The 15,148-nt window shown below is 37.6% G+C and overlaps 1 protein-coding gene across 1 annotated transcript in view; it reads right to left on the bottom strand.

The window, feature by feature from the left end:
• LOC121314142 (integrin alpha-1-like) overlaps positions 1 to 15,148 on the bottom strand; it is a 59,926-nt gene that overhangs the window by 29,393 nt on the left and 15,385 nt on the right. Inside the window, exons 2-7 of the mRNA XM_041247112.1 lie at positions 14,133 to 14,253; positions 8,768 to 8,880; positions 6,283 to 6,371; positions 3,816 to 3,930; positions 1,663 to 1,790; positions 1,296 to 1,444 (exon numbers count right to left, since the gene is read on the bottom strand). Of these exons, the coding sequence (XP_041103046.1) occupies positions 1,296 to 1,444; positions 1,663 to 1,790; positions 3,816 to 3,930; positions 6,283 to 6,371; positions 8,768 to 8,880; positions 14,133 to 14,253 (715 nt within the window). The remainder of the gene's footprint in view (positions 1 to 1,295; positions 1,445 to 1,662; positions 1,791 to 3,815; positions 3,931 to 6,282; positions 6,372 to 8,767; positions 8,881 to 14,132; positions 14,254 to 15,148) is intronic.

The following is a 15,148-nucleotide window of genomic DNA, read 5'->3' as shown; positions in this document are numbered from 1 at the left end:
GTCACAAAATAAACTGTATCACCCACCACGAGCACTACTGCACGCACCCAGGACTGGTGATCATGTTGGTATTATTGTGGAATGGATACTTATTGTTTATTTTTTATTGTTTGGGTCTGCAAGCCCGGTATTTTTTACCCCATGCAGTACACATTGCTGTGTATTGTAGGGGGATTGTTGTTACTGCTCACCAAACTTGGAAACAAATAAAAAGCACTTTCCAAACTGGATTATAAGGCTGTTTGTTTCATTACTGCACTGCATCACTCCTGCACCTGTTTCCTCTCAGCCACTTTACCACCTATATATATATATATATATATATATATATATATATATATATATATATATATATATATACACAGTGATTTTAAACTGGTTCAGTGCCCATCAGCTTTCTTATTAGTGAAAGCAGGAAATACATTCAGTCAGTTTTATTAGGGTCAACGCATGAAATTAAACACTACCCTTGCTTGCGCCACTGCCCGTACTTCAAGAAGAGTGACGCTATTTACTATATACCCCTACTGTCTATTGTTATAATTGCATGGAAAATAAAATATACATGTTTAATGCAGAGTACTTCATTTTTATTATTGTAATTATTGTGCCTGAATGTGTGTTAATATTTATAGACATTCTATACTAACTTTCTCTGCCCCGTAATAATAACAAGTGATCCAGTGTTAATTAGGCAATCAGTAGAGCATGAAAGACAAAACATGCCTCTGCTCCAGCATTCCGATATAAAAGAAGCGGAGCTTGCTTTTACAAAAAGATGCTGGGCCTCACAACCATAACCGGAAAATATCCTTTAGAGTGTAGAGCTTTTTCATTTCCTGATGAGCTCTGTGGAGATTCTTTTAATCATGCAGCAAGTCATTTCAGTTATTAAAAATATAAAGGTAAATTATTATTAAACTCCTTATAGTGGCATAGAGCACTTTTAAAGTTCCAGCACTTTGCAGATACTTGCTGTTTGGTTTACAAACAGAAAGCTCAGCATGAATTACTTCAAATAAATCAGAAGGTTGCTAATTGAAAACAGTCGGCACATGTAGGGTTGGCAGCTGCAGCATGGTTCTCATTTTGTTTGAAGTACTCAGGCCCTAAGATTTATTGCAGTCCTGTTAATGTTTTAGGTCCCAGAAACTGATTCAATAGTTTGTAGATACACAGTGCTGGTGCTGATGTAAATCGGGTCAAGCAAGGGATTTCCATTTGAATAGTTTTTTTTATTATTTTTTTACATTTGCCTATAATATAACCTTGTCTTTTTATGAACACACCCTTACCTAGCTGTATTAATCCCCAGAGCTGTCATGGTGTTATCTCCTCCTCTTTGAGGAATCTTGTTTGCTGCAGTCACTATGTCCACAGTGTTATTGAACTGGCTCAGGTTGAAAACATGGCCCACATCCTTCCCATACTGCACAATTCCAACCTAGACCGGGATCATTGGACAAGGAACAGGATTCAATGTCAAAATGCTTTACTTCTCTGGAAGTCATACAAACTGTTCATTCATAATTTAAAAAATGCCTGAAAAAAGCCAAGTTCAATTTATGGGAAGCCATCATATTTAGATGTCTAACAGTCATCTAAACTAAACATCTAAATGCTTCTTTATATTCACTTATTAAATAGTGTACATAAACTTACCTGTGATTGGTTGGGACCAATATCGATACTTTTCAACAGCTTTACTAAGAATTTGATGACACTGTTCCAGGGATAGATGCTGTTAGAGCCATCAAGAACGATCACAATATCAAGCTGAGTTTTGCATTCTGCAGGGAACAGATACATATTCAGTGGCTGTGTGGCATGGAGCATTGCCCTGCTGGAAAAACCAATCCTCAGAGTTGGGGAACATTGTCAGAGCAGAAGAAAGCAAGTTTTCTTCCAGGACAACCTTGTACTTGGCTTGATTCATGCCAAAGCTGCCCGATTCCAGCCTTGCTGAAGCACCCCCAATGCTCCATGCCGACAATGCTCCATGCTGCACAGCCAGGTCAATCAAGGTGTGGATGGAGGACCACCAGATCAAGACCCTGTCATAGTCAGTCCAATCTCCAGACCTGAACCATTTGAAAACCTCTGGAATGTGATCAAGAGGAAGATGGATGGTCACAAGCCAACAAACAAAGCAGAGCTGCTTGAATTTTTGTGCCAGGAGTGGCATAAAGTCACCCAAAATCAATGTGAAAGACTGGTGGAGAGCATGCCAAGACGCATGAAAGCTGTGCTTGAAAATCAGGGTTATTCCACCAAATATTGATTTCTGAACTCTTCCTAAGTTAAAACATTAGTATTGTGTTGTTTAAAAATGAATATGAACTTATTTTCTTTGCATTATTCGAGGTCTGACAACACTGCATCTTTTTTGTTATTTTGACCAGTTGTCATTTTCTGCAAATAAATGCTCTAAATGACAATATTTTTATTTGGAATTTGGGAGAAATGTTGTCAGTAGTTTATAGAATAAAACAAAAATGTTCATTTTACCCAAACACATACCTATAAATAGTAAACCCAGAGAAACTGATAATTTTGCAGTGGTCTCTTAATTTTTTCCAGAGCTGTATATATATATATATATATATATATATATATATATATATATATATATATATATATATATATATATAATAGTATAATACGTATCCCATGTAGGGTCCTTGAGGCAGCCTCAGGGGCTGACTGCCTTCTCTTTTTTTTTTTAGAAAGAAAAAAAAAATTACAAAAATATATTTAAAGATTTTTTTTTCTAAATAATGTGCCCACTTACATTTTGAAGAGTGGCAATATCGAACTTCTTACGTATTTAGCGGGGCTATATCGACATGTTTTCATATTACTGTTATTTTTTTATTTGCCATTTCTTCGTAACATTATTGTGGTCTTAGGCTGTACATAAATTTGACCTGCTGGGGTATTGAAACTTCTCGCCAAACACACATGCTCGCTCTCGTTCTCATTGGTCAGTTTCCCTAGTTACAATATGTGTAGCTCCAGAATTGGATCCAACATCTGTTTATGATCCGACTCCAGGGAATTCAGATAGGATCCCAATTTTTTGTTCTTGTTTTTTTTGTTCAGTATCACCAGTCTGAGCATTAATTTCAGTAGCAGTGAACCAAACGCATGTCTCAATGAAGGTATAAACCCATGTACTTATTCATATTTATAAGTTCTATTATTCTTGTCCTTTTTAATATCACATATTTCTAACAGTGTGAATAGAGTCATTTTAGGTTGGTTTTGTTTTTCCTGGGAGATTTGTTTAAAAAAAATTGTCATGAAATTTCAAACATCATCCAAGGTGGGTCGTTGGGTAAAAAGAGTTAGCGACTTACATTGCTTTGCATTAATAGTTACATTGTTAGCGACTTACATTTACATTGCATTAATAGTTTCCAAGGTTTATGAACAGGATATGCAGGTTTTTATTTTTAGACAAAGTTAGATTTTTGCCTCAGTAAATTCAAATTGAAATTAAATCTTTCAAATTGTATTTTTCAAAATCTTTGCCATTTTTCACCAAACAGTTTTGCAGAGTTTGAAGTGCTGGTGTGATCACTGAACAGCTATGTTCAAATCTTAACACCATCAAGGATGTTTACTTAAAAGCAATCCAAACATTACATGGAAGCAGGCCTGGTCTGCTCAAGTGAAAACATTTCCCTAAATTGGGAATGATGGTTAGCTTAGCATCATAGCTTCTAGCTCTTAGTATGTCTATGTGTATTAGTCACCAATGCGCTTAGTGCTTTTCCAAAACACACAGTGAAATAAACTTGTGATCTGCTTACCCTGCACAGCTGGAGCAATGGAGTTCACAACTGTGAAAGTGGAGCTGACATTGGAACAGATACCGGTGGTGTAATGTAGACTTCCACATCGATAGGCGTATAGTGGCCCACAGGCCTAAAATAATAATCACAGCAGAGTTTTGTCATATAGCAGATAATACCATGTATGTTTGCTGTACATAATACTGTACAGCAAACATACATGGAAGAGATATATACACAATTGAGAGAGCCAGCAGTTCAGCTGCATAGATAGAAGAGATATAAACAATCGAGAGTCAGAAGGTCAGCTGAATAGATATAGATATACACATTTGAGAGAGCCAGCAGGTCAGCTTTTTTTATAGCTTCCACACATTGTCTAGATGAAGACATTTCAACATAAACTCCGAAGTCTTTTTCATAGATTCCTTCTTCAATTTCAGTATCTCCCATATAATATTTATAATGTACATTTTTATTGCCTGCTTACAGTACCTTACACTTGACTCAATGTCATTTGTCATGTGTCTGCCCAGTTCTGAATGCTGTCTAGATAATTTTGAATGACCTTTGCTGCTGCAACGGTGTTTTCCACTCCTCCTATTTTTGTGTTGTCTGCAAATTTAACAAGTTTGCTTACTATACCACAATCTATGGTCATTGTGTTAAGTATGGAGTCCAGGAAGAATGATTTGCTCTGTTCTACATTGTTGAACATGACCGTTCTGGAGGGTGTGAGGAGGCATCTCCGTTGAAGGTTGCACAGATCTTATTGTGCTCCCAAGGGTCCCTTGGGTCGACCCTGCCAATACCTTTTAGAAATTTGAATTCTTGAATCAGATCGCTCCATAGTCTTCTTTGTTCAAGAGTGAATAGATTCAATTAGTTAAGCCTGTCTGCATATGACATGCCTTTTAAACCCAGAATAATTCTGGTCGCTCTTCTTTGCACTCTTTCTATAGCAGCAATATCCTTTTTGTAACGAGGTGACCAGAAGTGAACACAATATTTAGATGAGGTGTTACTAGTGCTTTCTAAAGTACTTCCCTTGATTTAAATTCAACACTTTTCACTAAATAATCAAGCATCTTGTTGACCTTTTTTTATAGCTTTGCCACATTGTCTAGATGAAGACATTTCTGCAGTAAAACCGTTTGCTGGTTGAACTGGCCCTGAGATGTGTGACTGTGATGCCACATACATAATACAATGCATGCGTCTGTTCATTTCAGTGTATAAAGAATGCTACATTGAAATACTCAGATTCCATTCCTGTAGATAATTGTGCTTTGGAAAAATGTGCTCCTTTAAATTTTACTGAGTCGTGTTTCTGACTTGCCTAGGCTGCTTGACCCCCTCGGTCCCAGCAGAAGTTTTGTGTTTTTCATTGCATCCAAGAACAAGCCAAATCAAATCAGCCCATGAGTGTTCACAAATCTTTAAAAAAGAAAGCAATGTCTAATTTAGGGAACTAACTGTGTACTGAAAGTGTTGAAGAAAACAATCATCTCTGAATATTGCTGTCAGGTCTGAAATTCTGAACCTGAACATGACATTTCAACTCCACACATTGACTGAAGAAACGCTAATTATTTCAAGAATAGAAGCAGAAGCATAATCAAGTCACTATTGGCTTAAGGGAAGCCTGTGCCTTAGAGCTATCAGTTATATGCCTCTAAATAACAATTATAAAAAACGTTTGTTTACGTCGAATACACAGAGGGCGTGTACTTACAAAGCATTTTCAAAACTGATTCGCTGGTAGTCAGGATTAGACCAGCAAATCAGATTGTAGTTACCATTTCAGCAGGAAATGTGTAATAACATTGTAATCATGTGTAAGTACACATGTATGTACTAAGTAACTACTATGTCAATACACAGTAATTAGAGACACCGAATGTAAAGTGTTACCGGTCAGAGTGTGGTAAACTGTCCCAATACTTGTTGTATGACAGTGATCCCCTCTCTACACGCGTGTATTTATCATTGTAACTTGGCTGGAGAGTCTACAACAGAACTGAAAAGAAGAAGTGATATAGAGAGGAGGGCACGTTCGGGAACACGGACTGTTACTAGCACAAGAACAAAGCTGATGAAAGCCATAAAATGTCATTTTATTTTGCGAAATTAACTGCAGGTTCATAAAATTGAAAAACTTTGTACTCTTTTTTTGGGTTTATCTCTCTCTCTCTCTCTCTCTCTCTCTCTATATATATATATATATATATATATATATATATATATATATATATATATATATACACACACACACACACACACACACATACCCCAATTACATTTTTGAAAGTTAGCGACTAATGGAATATGTGACTTTTTGGAGAAAATTATAAAGAACCTGAGCATTTGCGGCACGAAAGCATGTTTTGAATTATCATTTCCAACTTCATTTTGACCCAAAAGACAAAAATAAATGAAAAGTCATTAAAGTGTAAACATGCATTTTCCAAATGTATTCTCTTACCAGAAAACCTCCATTCGGGTTAGTTACTAAAGTGATTCCAAGTGTCATGTTTTCCTTGACTTCAGTAACATTCGGTATTGTTGTGTTTTCTAAAGAAACAAAACCAAATACATACAAGTTATCGCCAATATGTTGAAAATAGGAACAGCAAGGCTCATTCCTTTATTTATACGCTTTAATTCAGCATGTGTAGGTATATTAAAGAAAATGCCATAGAATGAAACCTGGCTGAGCTACTGGGGACTGTGACAGGGCAGTCATTAAGAAACAAAATGCTGTTCAAGGACATATATTTTAACTCACGCACTTCTTTATGACAAACATCAGATACACCCAATACAAGAAAAAGCCCTCTCTCTGTGCAGAGTGCCTCCACCCCGCTACAACCACCTGTTCATTTCCTATACTCGTTATCAAACTCTATCCAATGGTCTAGCTGCAATCAGACCTTGTGTTCTTCAGCACAGGAAGCAAATAAAAAGGACAAAGTAACATATATATATATATATATATATATATATATATATATATATATATATATATATATATATATATATATATATAGTACTGTGCAAAAGTTTTAGGAAGGTGTGAAAAAATGCTGTAAAGTAAGAATGCTTTCAAAAATAGACATGTTAATAGATTATATTTATCAATTAACTAAATGCAAAACAGCATCAATTCTTCTAGGTACACTTGCACAAAGTCAGGGATTTTGTAGGAATATAGTCAGGTGTATGATTAAACAATTATACCAAACAGGTGCTAATGATCATCAATTCAATATGTAGGTTGAAACACAATCATTACCTGAAACAGAAACAGCTGTGTAGGAGGAATAAAACTGGGTGAGGAACAGCCAAACTCAGCTAACAAGGTGAGGTTGATGAAGACAGTTTACTGTCAAAAGTCATACACCATGGCAAGACTGAGTACAGCAACAAGACAAAAGGTAGTTATACTGCATCAGCAAGGTCTCTCCCAGGCAGAAATTTCAAGGCAGACAGGGGTTTCCAGATGTGCTGTCCATGCTCTCTTGAAGAAGCACAAAGAAACGAGCAACGTTGAGGACCATAGACTCAGTGGTCGGCCAAGGAAACTTACTGCAGCAGATGAAAGACATATGATGCTTACTTCCCTTCGCAATCGGAAGATGTCCAGCAGTGCCATCAGCTCAGAATTGGCAGAAAACAGTGGGACCCTGGTACACCCATCTACTGTCCATAGAAGTCTGGTCAGAAGTGGCCTTCATGGAAGACTTGCGGCCATAAAGCCATACATGTGACGTGAAAACAAGGCCAAGCGACTCAACTATGCACGAAAACACAGGACCTGGGGTGCAGAAAAATGGCAGCAGGTGCTCTGGACTGATTTGAAATATTTGGCTGTAGCAGAAGGCAGTTTGTTCGCCGAAGGGCTGGAGAACAGTACACGAATGAATGTCTGTAGGCAACAGTGAAGCATGGTGGAGGTTCCTTGCAAGTTTGGGGCTGCATTTCTGCAAATGGAGTTGGGGATTTGATCAGAATTAATGGTCTCCTTACTGCTGAGAAGTACAGGCAAATACTTATCCCTCATGCAATACCATCAGAGAGGCATCTGATTGGCCCCAAATTTATTCTGCAGCATGACAACAACCCCAAACATACAGCGAAAGTCATTAAGAACTATCTTCAACGTAAAGAAGAACAAGGAGTCCTGGAAGTGATAGTATGGCCCCCACAGAGCCCTGATCTCAACATCATCGAGTCTGTCTGGGATTACATGAAGAGAGAAAAGCAACTGAGGCTGCCTAAATCCACAGAAGAACTCTCCAAGATGTTTGGGCCAACCTACCTGCCAAGTTCCTTCAAAAACTGTGTGCAAGTGTACCTAGAAGAACTGATGCTGTTTTGAAGGCAAAGGATGGTCACACCAAATATTGATTTGATGTAGATTTTTCTTCTGTTCACTCACTTTGCATTTTCTTAATTGATAAATATAAACTATTAACATGTCTATATATATATATGTTTTCTTTTTTTGAGTGAAGTGCTTTGGGATCCTTGTAATGAAAGGCATATAGAAATGTAAATTCTATTGTATTCTACTGTATTGTATCTGTAGCGCTGCTTTTGAAAAATGTATATGTCTTGAATTAAAGTGAAATAAAAACAATAAAGAAAAAATGGTTTACAATGAAAGGCAACCCTAGAAATGGATGCTAATGTTAATAAGAAGTAAGAACATATCAACAAATCTACAGTACACAACAGTAATTATGGAAAGTGGACATTTCCTAGCAAATAGTGTGTTGAACATATGTGATGGCACAGTTATTAGTTCTACTATGACCTTGTTATACAGGGTCAAGCAATGTGTGATGACACAGAAATCAGTGATGCTGTGACCTTGTTATACAGGGTCAAGCCCACGCCCAGAACATGACTGATACATTAAAAGAAAGCAGAATTAATTGATGAACATATGAGCTGTTGTTACTTACCAGGCAGCTCAAGTTTGATGCAGCCTGATTGTCTGCCCTTGCCTACAGGGCATTTATACACATCCCCAGTTCTTTTTACAGGCTGTCCCACCAAGGGAGACCCAATTAGGACCCTGAAACGAGAAGCCATAATATCTTACATCCAAAGAGACTTGTATTCATGCAGGATTGATCGCTGTAGAGAACTTTTACAAGAGTGCTATTAACAAACATCTCCCCACAATATGACCATAACATGTATCAACAGTATTACACAACAATATAAAATAAAAATTACTGCAGCAATGACATGTTTCATCACATTTTGAAAACTAATTCTGCAGCCAAATGCAAAAAAATCGAATGTGCATATCTCCAGAATGTGGTCTACTCAATAAGGTACTGGTCTGCTGACCCAAGTTTCATGACAAGTGGATAAGCGGTTCTCTAGGTATATGCAACACTGTGAAGTCTGACCTGTGGGCTGCCATGTCAGAAACTGGCAAACCAAGTGTAAATACTGTGGCATAATGATACACTTTAATTGATTTAGTGATATGAAAAAAAGCTTGATTTTTCAAATACCGATTCCCTTGTGAAAATAATTGATCTTGACTCCATTATACAATATGAAAATTGACCTTATTGTTGAAATCTTCAAGCTACAATATTATCACAACTTGTTAAAGCAAAGACTATTAAATTTCCATCATGTAAACAGCTGTAGTAATGTACATTCCTTTTCTGTAATGAGCCCTGTTGATTAAATCAAACACAAAAAGGGAACGACTGAAAATGCACGCAGTTTGGCAACTCTCAATGGCATTTCAGTCAGGACAGTCTTAAATAAAATAACCACCTTTATTATTATACAAAATCTTACAGATTTCCAAAAACATTCAAACCCAAACAATGGATGAATAAAAATAAAAATAGTTGGAGCACTGCCTCATCCCTTGGCACATCGTGGTGCCGCCTGCTAAAAAAACAAACAATAAAATAATAAATCTGGTGAACAAAACATATTACACTGAACTAAAATATAAACACAACATGTAAAGTGTTGGTCCCATGTTTCATGAGCTGAAATAAAAGATCCCAGAAATTTTCCATATGCACAAAAAGTCTATTTCTCTCAAATTTTGGTGCACAAATTTGTTTACATCCTTGTTAGTGAGCATTTCTCCTTTGCCAAGATAATCCATCCACTTGACAGGTGTGGCATATCAAGAAGCTGATTAAACAGCATGATATTTACACAGGTGCACCTTGTGCTTGGGACAATAAAAGACCACTCTAAAATGTGCAGTTTTGTCACAGAACACAATGCCACAGATGACTCAAGTTTTGAGGGAGCGTGCAATTAACATGCTGCCTGCAGAAATGTCCACCAGAACTGTTGCCAAAGAATTGAATGTTCATTTCTCTACCATAAGCCGCCTCCAACATCGTTTTAGAGAACTTGGCAGTACGTCCAACCGGCCTCACAACCACAGATCACGTGTAACCATGCCAACCCAGGACCTCCACATCCGGCTTCTTCACCTGCGGGATCATCTGAGACCAGCCACTCGGACAGCTGATGAAACTGTGGGTTTGCACAACCGAAGACTTTCTGCACAAACTGTCAGAAACCGTCTCAGGCAAGCTCATCTGCGTGCTCGTCATCCTCACCAGGGTCTTCACGGATGAATCCGGTTTCAACTGTACTGGGCAGATGGCAGAGAGTGTGTATGGCATCATGTGGGCGAGCGGTTTGCTGATGTCAACGTTGTGAACAGAGTGCCCCATGATGGCAGTGGGGTTATGGTATGGGCAGGCATAAGTTACGGTCAACGAACTCAATTGCATTTTATCAATGGCAATTTGAATGCACAGAGATACCGTGATGAGATCCTGAGGCCCATTGTCGTGCCATTCATCCACCGCCATCACCTCATGTTTCAGCATGATAATGCACAGCCCCATGTCGCAAGGATCTGTACACAATTCCTGGAAGCTGAAAATGCCCCAGTTCTTCCATGGCCTGCATACTCACCAGACACGTCACCCATTGAGCATGTTTGGGATGCTCTGGATCGACGTGTACGACAGCGTGTTCCAGTTCCTGCCAATATCCAGCAACTTCGCACAGCCATTGAAGAGGAGTGGGACAACATTCCACAGGCCACAATCAACAGCCTGATCAACTCTATGCGAAGGAGATGTGTCGTGGTGCATGAGGCAAATAGTGGTCACACCAGATACTGACTGGTTTTCTGATCCATGCCCCTACCTTTTAATTTTAAGGTATCTGTGATCAACAGATTCATATCTGTATTCCCAGTAATGTGAAATCCATAGATTAGGGCCTAATGAATTTATTTCAATTGACTGAATTCCTTATATGAACTGTAACTCAGTAAAATCTTTGAAATTGTTTCATGGTGCATTTATATTTTTTTTCAGTGTAGGTAGAAGAGCATCACATACTCCCACTGTGAAAGAGAAAGAATGAATCTTGGTTATAAATCTCCCTCCCAACCTGTGAGAGTGCTGTGTAAAGGGAACAGAGAGCCCCGGACTCAATGGTTAGACAATTCATTCCAAGGGTTAGGAGGAAGTCAGCCATATAGAAAGGGGGCGGAGCTAAATTACACCAAGTCAACCCGTTAGAAATATGATCCATAAATAGCTATAAGCAGCATATGGATTCATGTGCCTTCAGTTAACTAAGGTTTGTACAGAGGGTTTGTGAATAGCTGTATTTACAAATACAGCACATATTTTTATGAACTTCAGCCTGTATTACCAAGATCAATGCTATACTGTTGGTAGTCTGCCTTTCTGAATATGGTCCTTTGTAATCCAGTTATAAAGCTGTGTTTAGTGTGAAAGTTTTTAAAGATGTTATATAGTGAAACAGATGTATTCCTGTTAACAAGCTTAAGCTATCGTGTCAGTCAGTCAGTCAGTCAATCAATCTGCATTTCATATATAGCACCTTTCACAACAAATCACTTTACAGATAAAAATAAAAAAAATGAACAAAATACAAAACAATTTTGAGAAATTGGCTGACATCAACATCAAGGCTGTTGCACACCAGATTCAATCTGTCATTTATTATCAATTATCCGCAATGCTGTGTGTTGAGTTCATTGCCAACTGAACGTGTTAACAAACTTAAACATTCAGAATAGATGACAGAAGTCAAAGGTAGGACGGTACCACAGTTAACATCATTGGTTGCTGTAATTTTAAACATATACAACATCAGTTTGAATCCAGGTGATTTTGATTCCAAAATGAACGCATCACTCATATCCCGCAGTTACACTTTGTATATTTTTGATTGGTTCTATTTGTAAGTCTCAGAGCTGTGAAATTAACTGTTAACATCAATCCCCTGATTCTCCCTCACTTATTGAGCTAGAATTACTGGACTACTTTCAACGTGAACTCCATGGTAGCAATCTTAACTAACCAGATGTGGTGACAAATGGAAAGGATTGCAAAGGATTGGAAGCAATCACCATGGCAGAAACTCTACTTCGAGGACAACGTAGACCACATTCGATCCAGTCAATCTTAGTTCGTGGTTAGCAAGGCCATAGCCAGCTATGAGGCACCCAAGACACAGGCCTCGGTTAAAGCATAGTAATAATTATTCATTTAAGCCCTTTTACTCGTTGCTTTACCACAAAATAAAATGCTTTTCATCCCTCGTTGTGTGCATACATGAATTCCCAAGTCCTGCTGTGCCTCTGTGCTTTTCAAAATCTTTACTGTAAATTTACTTATGTTGAGTGGTTGATGTGTTTAGTAGGATACTGTCTGTATTTCAATTTTATATTGTTATTTAAAATATATCTAGAGTTGTTGGCTTTTGTTTTTTTTTTTTTCTGATGAACGTACCTGCCTTTAAATATGATTTAACTAAGACTTTCTACTCCTGGGAATAACATGCAGAATGAAAGCAGCGTAATGAAATTAATTGTTCTGCATTTTAAGTCCTGCTCTTATAATGCAAAAACATAATTAATCATCACAATCATTATTCATTTTATTTGGCGAGTTTAGCAAGGGCGAAGTCTTTGTTAGTGTTGTAGCTACAACATCCAAGCAGCCAGGGTAAAGCAATCATCACTGTGGTTTTCGTAATGTATAGGTAGAAAAATAGTTTATTTTGTAATTAATTACAACTTTAAAGGCAGGCAGAGCACTCAGAAATAAAACCCAGAAACCAAAACCCTTGAATATCCATTCGGGTGTATTTCAAAGCAATTTACTTTGCATGGGCAAGTGCCTCTGGTTTTTCATGGTGGCTATGGCCCTGATTAGTACACCACTGCACTTGGCTTGTTCTGACATATCCTCCTGGTAAAACTGGAATTCAGTGCCCCACCCCAGTTGTCCTACATGTAATCACATGTACAAATCAAGTACTTGATGGAGAGTACTGTAGTCAGAGAGGTATTTCTTCAGTCTGTGTGATTATGTCATGTTAATTGCAACCCTTGTTACTGCTTCAGTGCTTTTGTGCAACATTTAAAAAAAAAAAAACAGTAAAAAGTAAAATATTTGTTAAGTGTTGTTTTTTTATTGCTGTTATTTTTCAGGCTATCTGCCAAGCAACTCTACTCTCACTGTCGATCTCGTTGTGCTTTTATACTCAGTGTCAGTTGAGGAATCATTTTTTGTGTCAAAAACAAACAATGCTTGGTTTGCGTTATTGTGTTGCCTTTGGGCTTGTCTTGTGTGACCACAAGTGTATTTAAGTATTAACTCTAGTTCCATCTTATCTGTCCTTCTGACCATAATAAACAAACACACTTGTACTTTCTTTTTTAACAGTTCATGTCATCAATTTGTCAGTATTTCATTCACAAGAAGAGGATCCAAGTCACCTGAAGCCTGACCATTACAGTGGATAAAAAGTGGACTCTGAACAGTGATTGCGGTGCTGTTCTAGCCATGGCAGTGCTTTTCAGTCATAATACAGCGAGTGACTAGCTTCAGCAGAGGTGCAGCAGTGTAGTTTATAGAACTGAATTCTTTCTTTTTGATAATTCCTCGAATGCTGGTTTGGAGCAGTGTTTGGAAGTGTGTGCACCAGAAATGAATCTACCCCTTGTGGAGTTAAGGTGCCTTCCTGTTACTCAAGCTCTACTTTCTCTCTGCCCACAATGTCCAGGTTATGTTCTTAAGGGAGGGATTAGGATGGCTCCTTGCTCTAAAAGGTAGAGATATTATTTCAATATTGGTTTCATTACAGCATCAAGTTCATTTTGTGCTGTGGTGACCAAATTATATTCTGTCACATTATTAAAAACTCAAATACAGGGCTGGATTCTGAAAAAGCAAACACCACTGTAAAGCATGAGTAAAAACCTACTCTACTTACCATTTCCCTTCTTCATTTTCAAACTGCTGAACACTGTAACCGAACATGTCTTCCACTGAACCATTAAACGTCATGGCATTTTTGTCATCCACATTGAAAGATAAAGCAAGTTGAAACAAAACTGGGGGAGATAAGAAAGAAAGAAATGTTAAGCACACTAATATCCAATTACGGATAATTAGAGAGACATATTATGCATGCCCCACACATTCTCCTCTCCTTGAAAGACAAGTCAATAATATTCTCTCTACATGGCTATTGAAAGCTCACATTGCAGTCACATAGGAAAGAACTACAGGGCTAATGAAAGCTTATTGTAGTCAAATGTTTTTAAGTGAAGAACTAAACTGAGATGCCAATGTTTTAAATATTTATTACTGAAGCTGCATTTCTTTAGCTAGAAGAAATTATATAAACGCTCAGAGGACTTTTTTTTTCTAAAAGTTGATGCCTTAGATGTATATTTTAGTTTAGTTATTCTCGCATACATGCTTCATAGCATACACATTAGTATTGTGTCTTTTGATTTAGGTACCTTTCAGTATCCCCAACAGTAGCCCCAAAACATTAAACATTAATACAGAAGCATTTTTACTGTATATTATCGCAAACCTTGTTTCTTCTTAGTACAAGGAAACACTGGAAAGCGATCTTTGGTATTCAGGATTTCTCATAACAGATCTCTTCATTATAAAATATTTGAAGCATTCCTCAGAGAGGTCTCAGGACACTTTTTAGTGTCTTGGACAAGTTTCCCTTTTCATGAATGACCATGTAACAGTGAGCCTAGACTGTATAGCACTGTACTTGCTCATAAGCAAAGCAACTCTCGGAATTGAATAGCTTCTTTCAGATTCACCCTAATAAATGCATTAACATATTGTAATATGTTATTTAAACTTGCTTCAGAAATGTTGTGAGAAACATCTCTGTCTTTACAAAGCTGCAATGTGTTTATTTGGGACAATAACTTCATTGATTATTGTTCTGTGTCCCCCGATGTTGCTTTCAGTTAC

Source organism: Polyodon spathula, chromosome 1, assembly GCF_017654505.1.
Source record: "Polyodon spathula isolate WHYD16114869_AA chromosome 1, ASM1765450v1, whole genome shotgun sequence".
Classification (NCBI taxonomy): Eukaryota; Metazoa; Chordata; class Actinopteri; order Acipenseriformes; family Polyodontidae; genus Polyodon; species Polyodon spathula.
The sequence above is the reverse complement of the archived record's forward strand: the minus strand, read 5'-3'. Positions and strand labels throughout refer to the sequence as shown.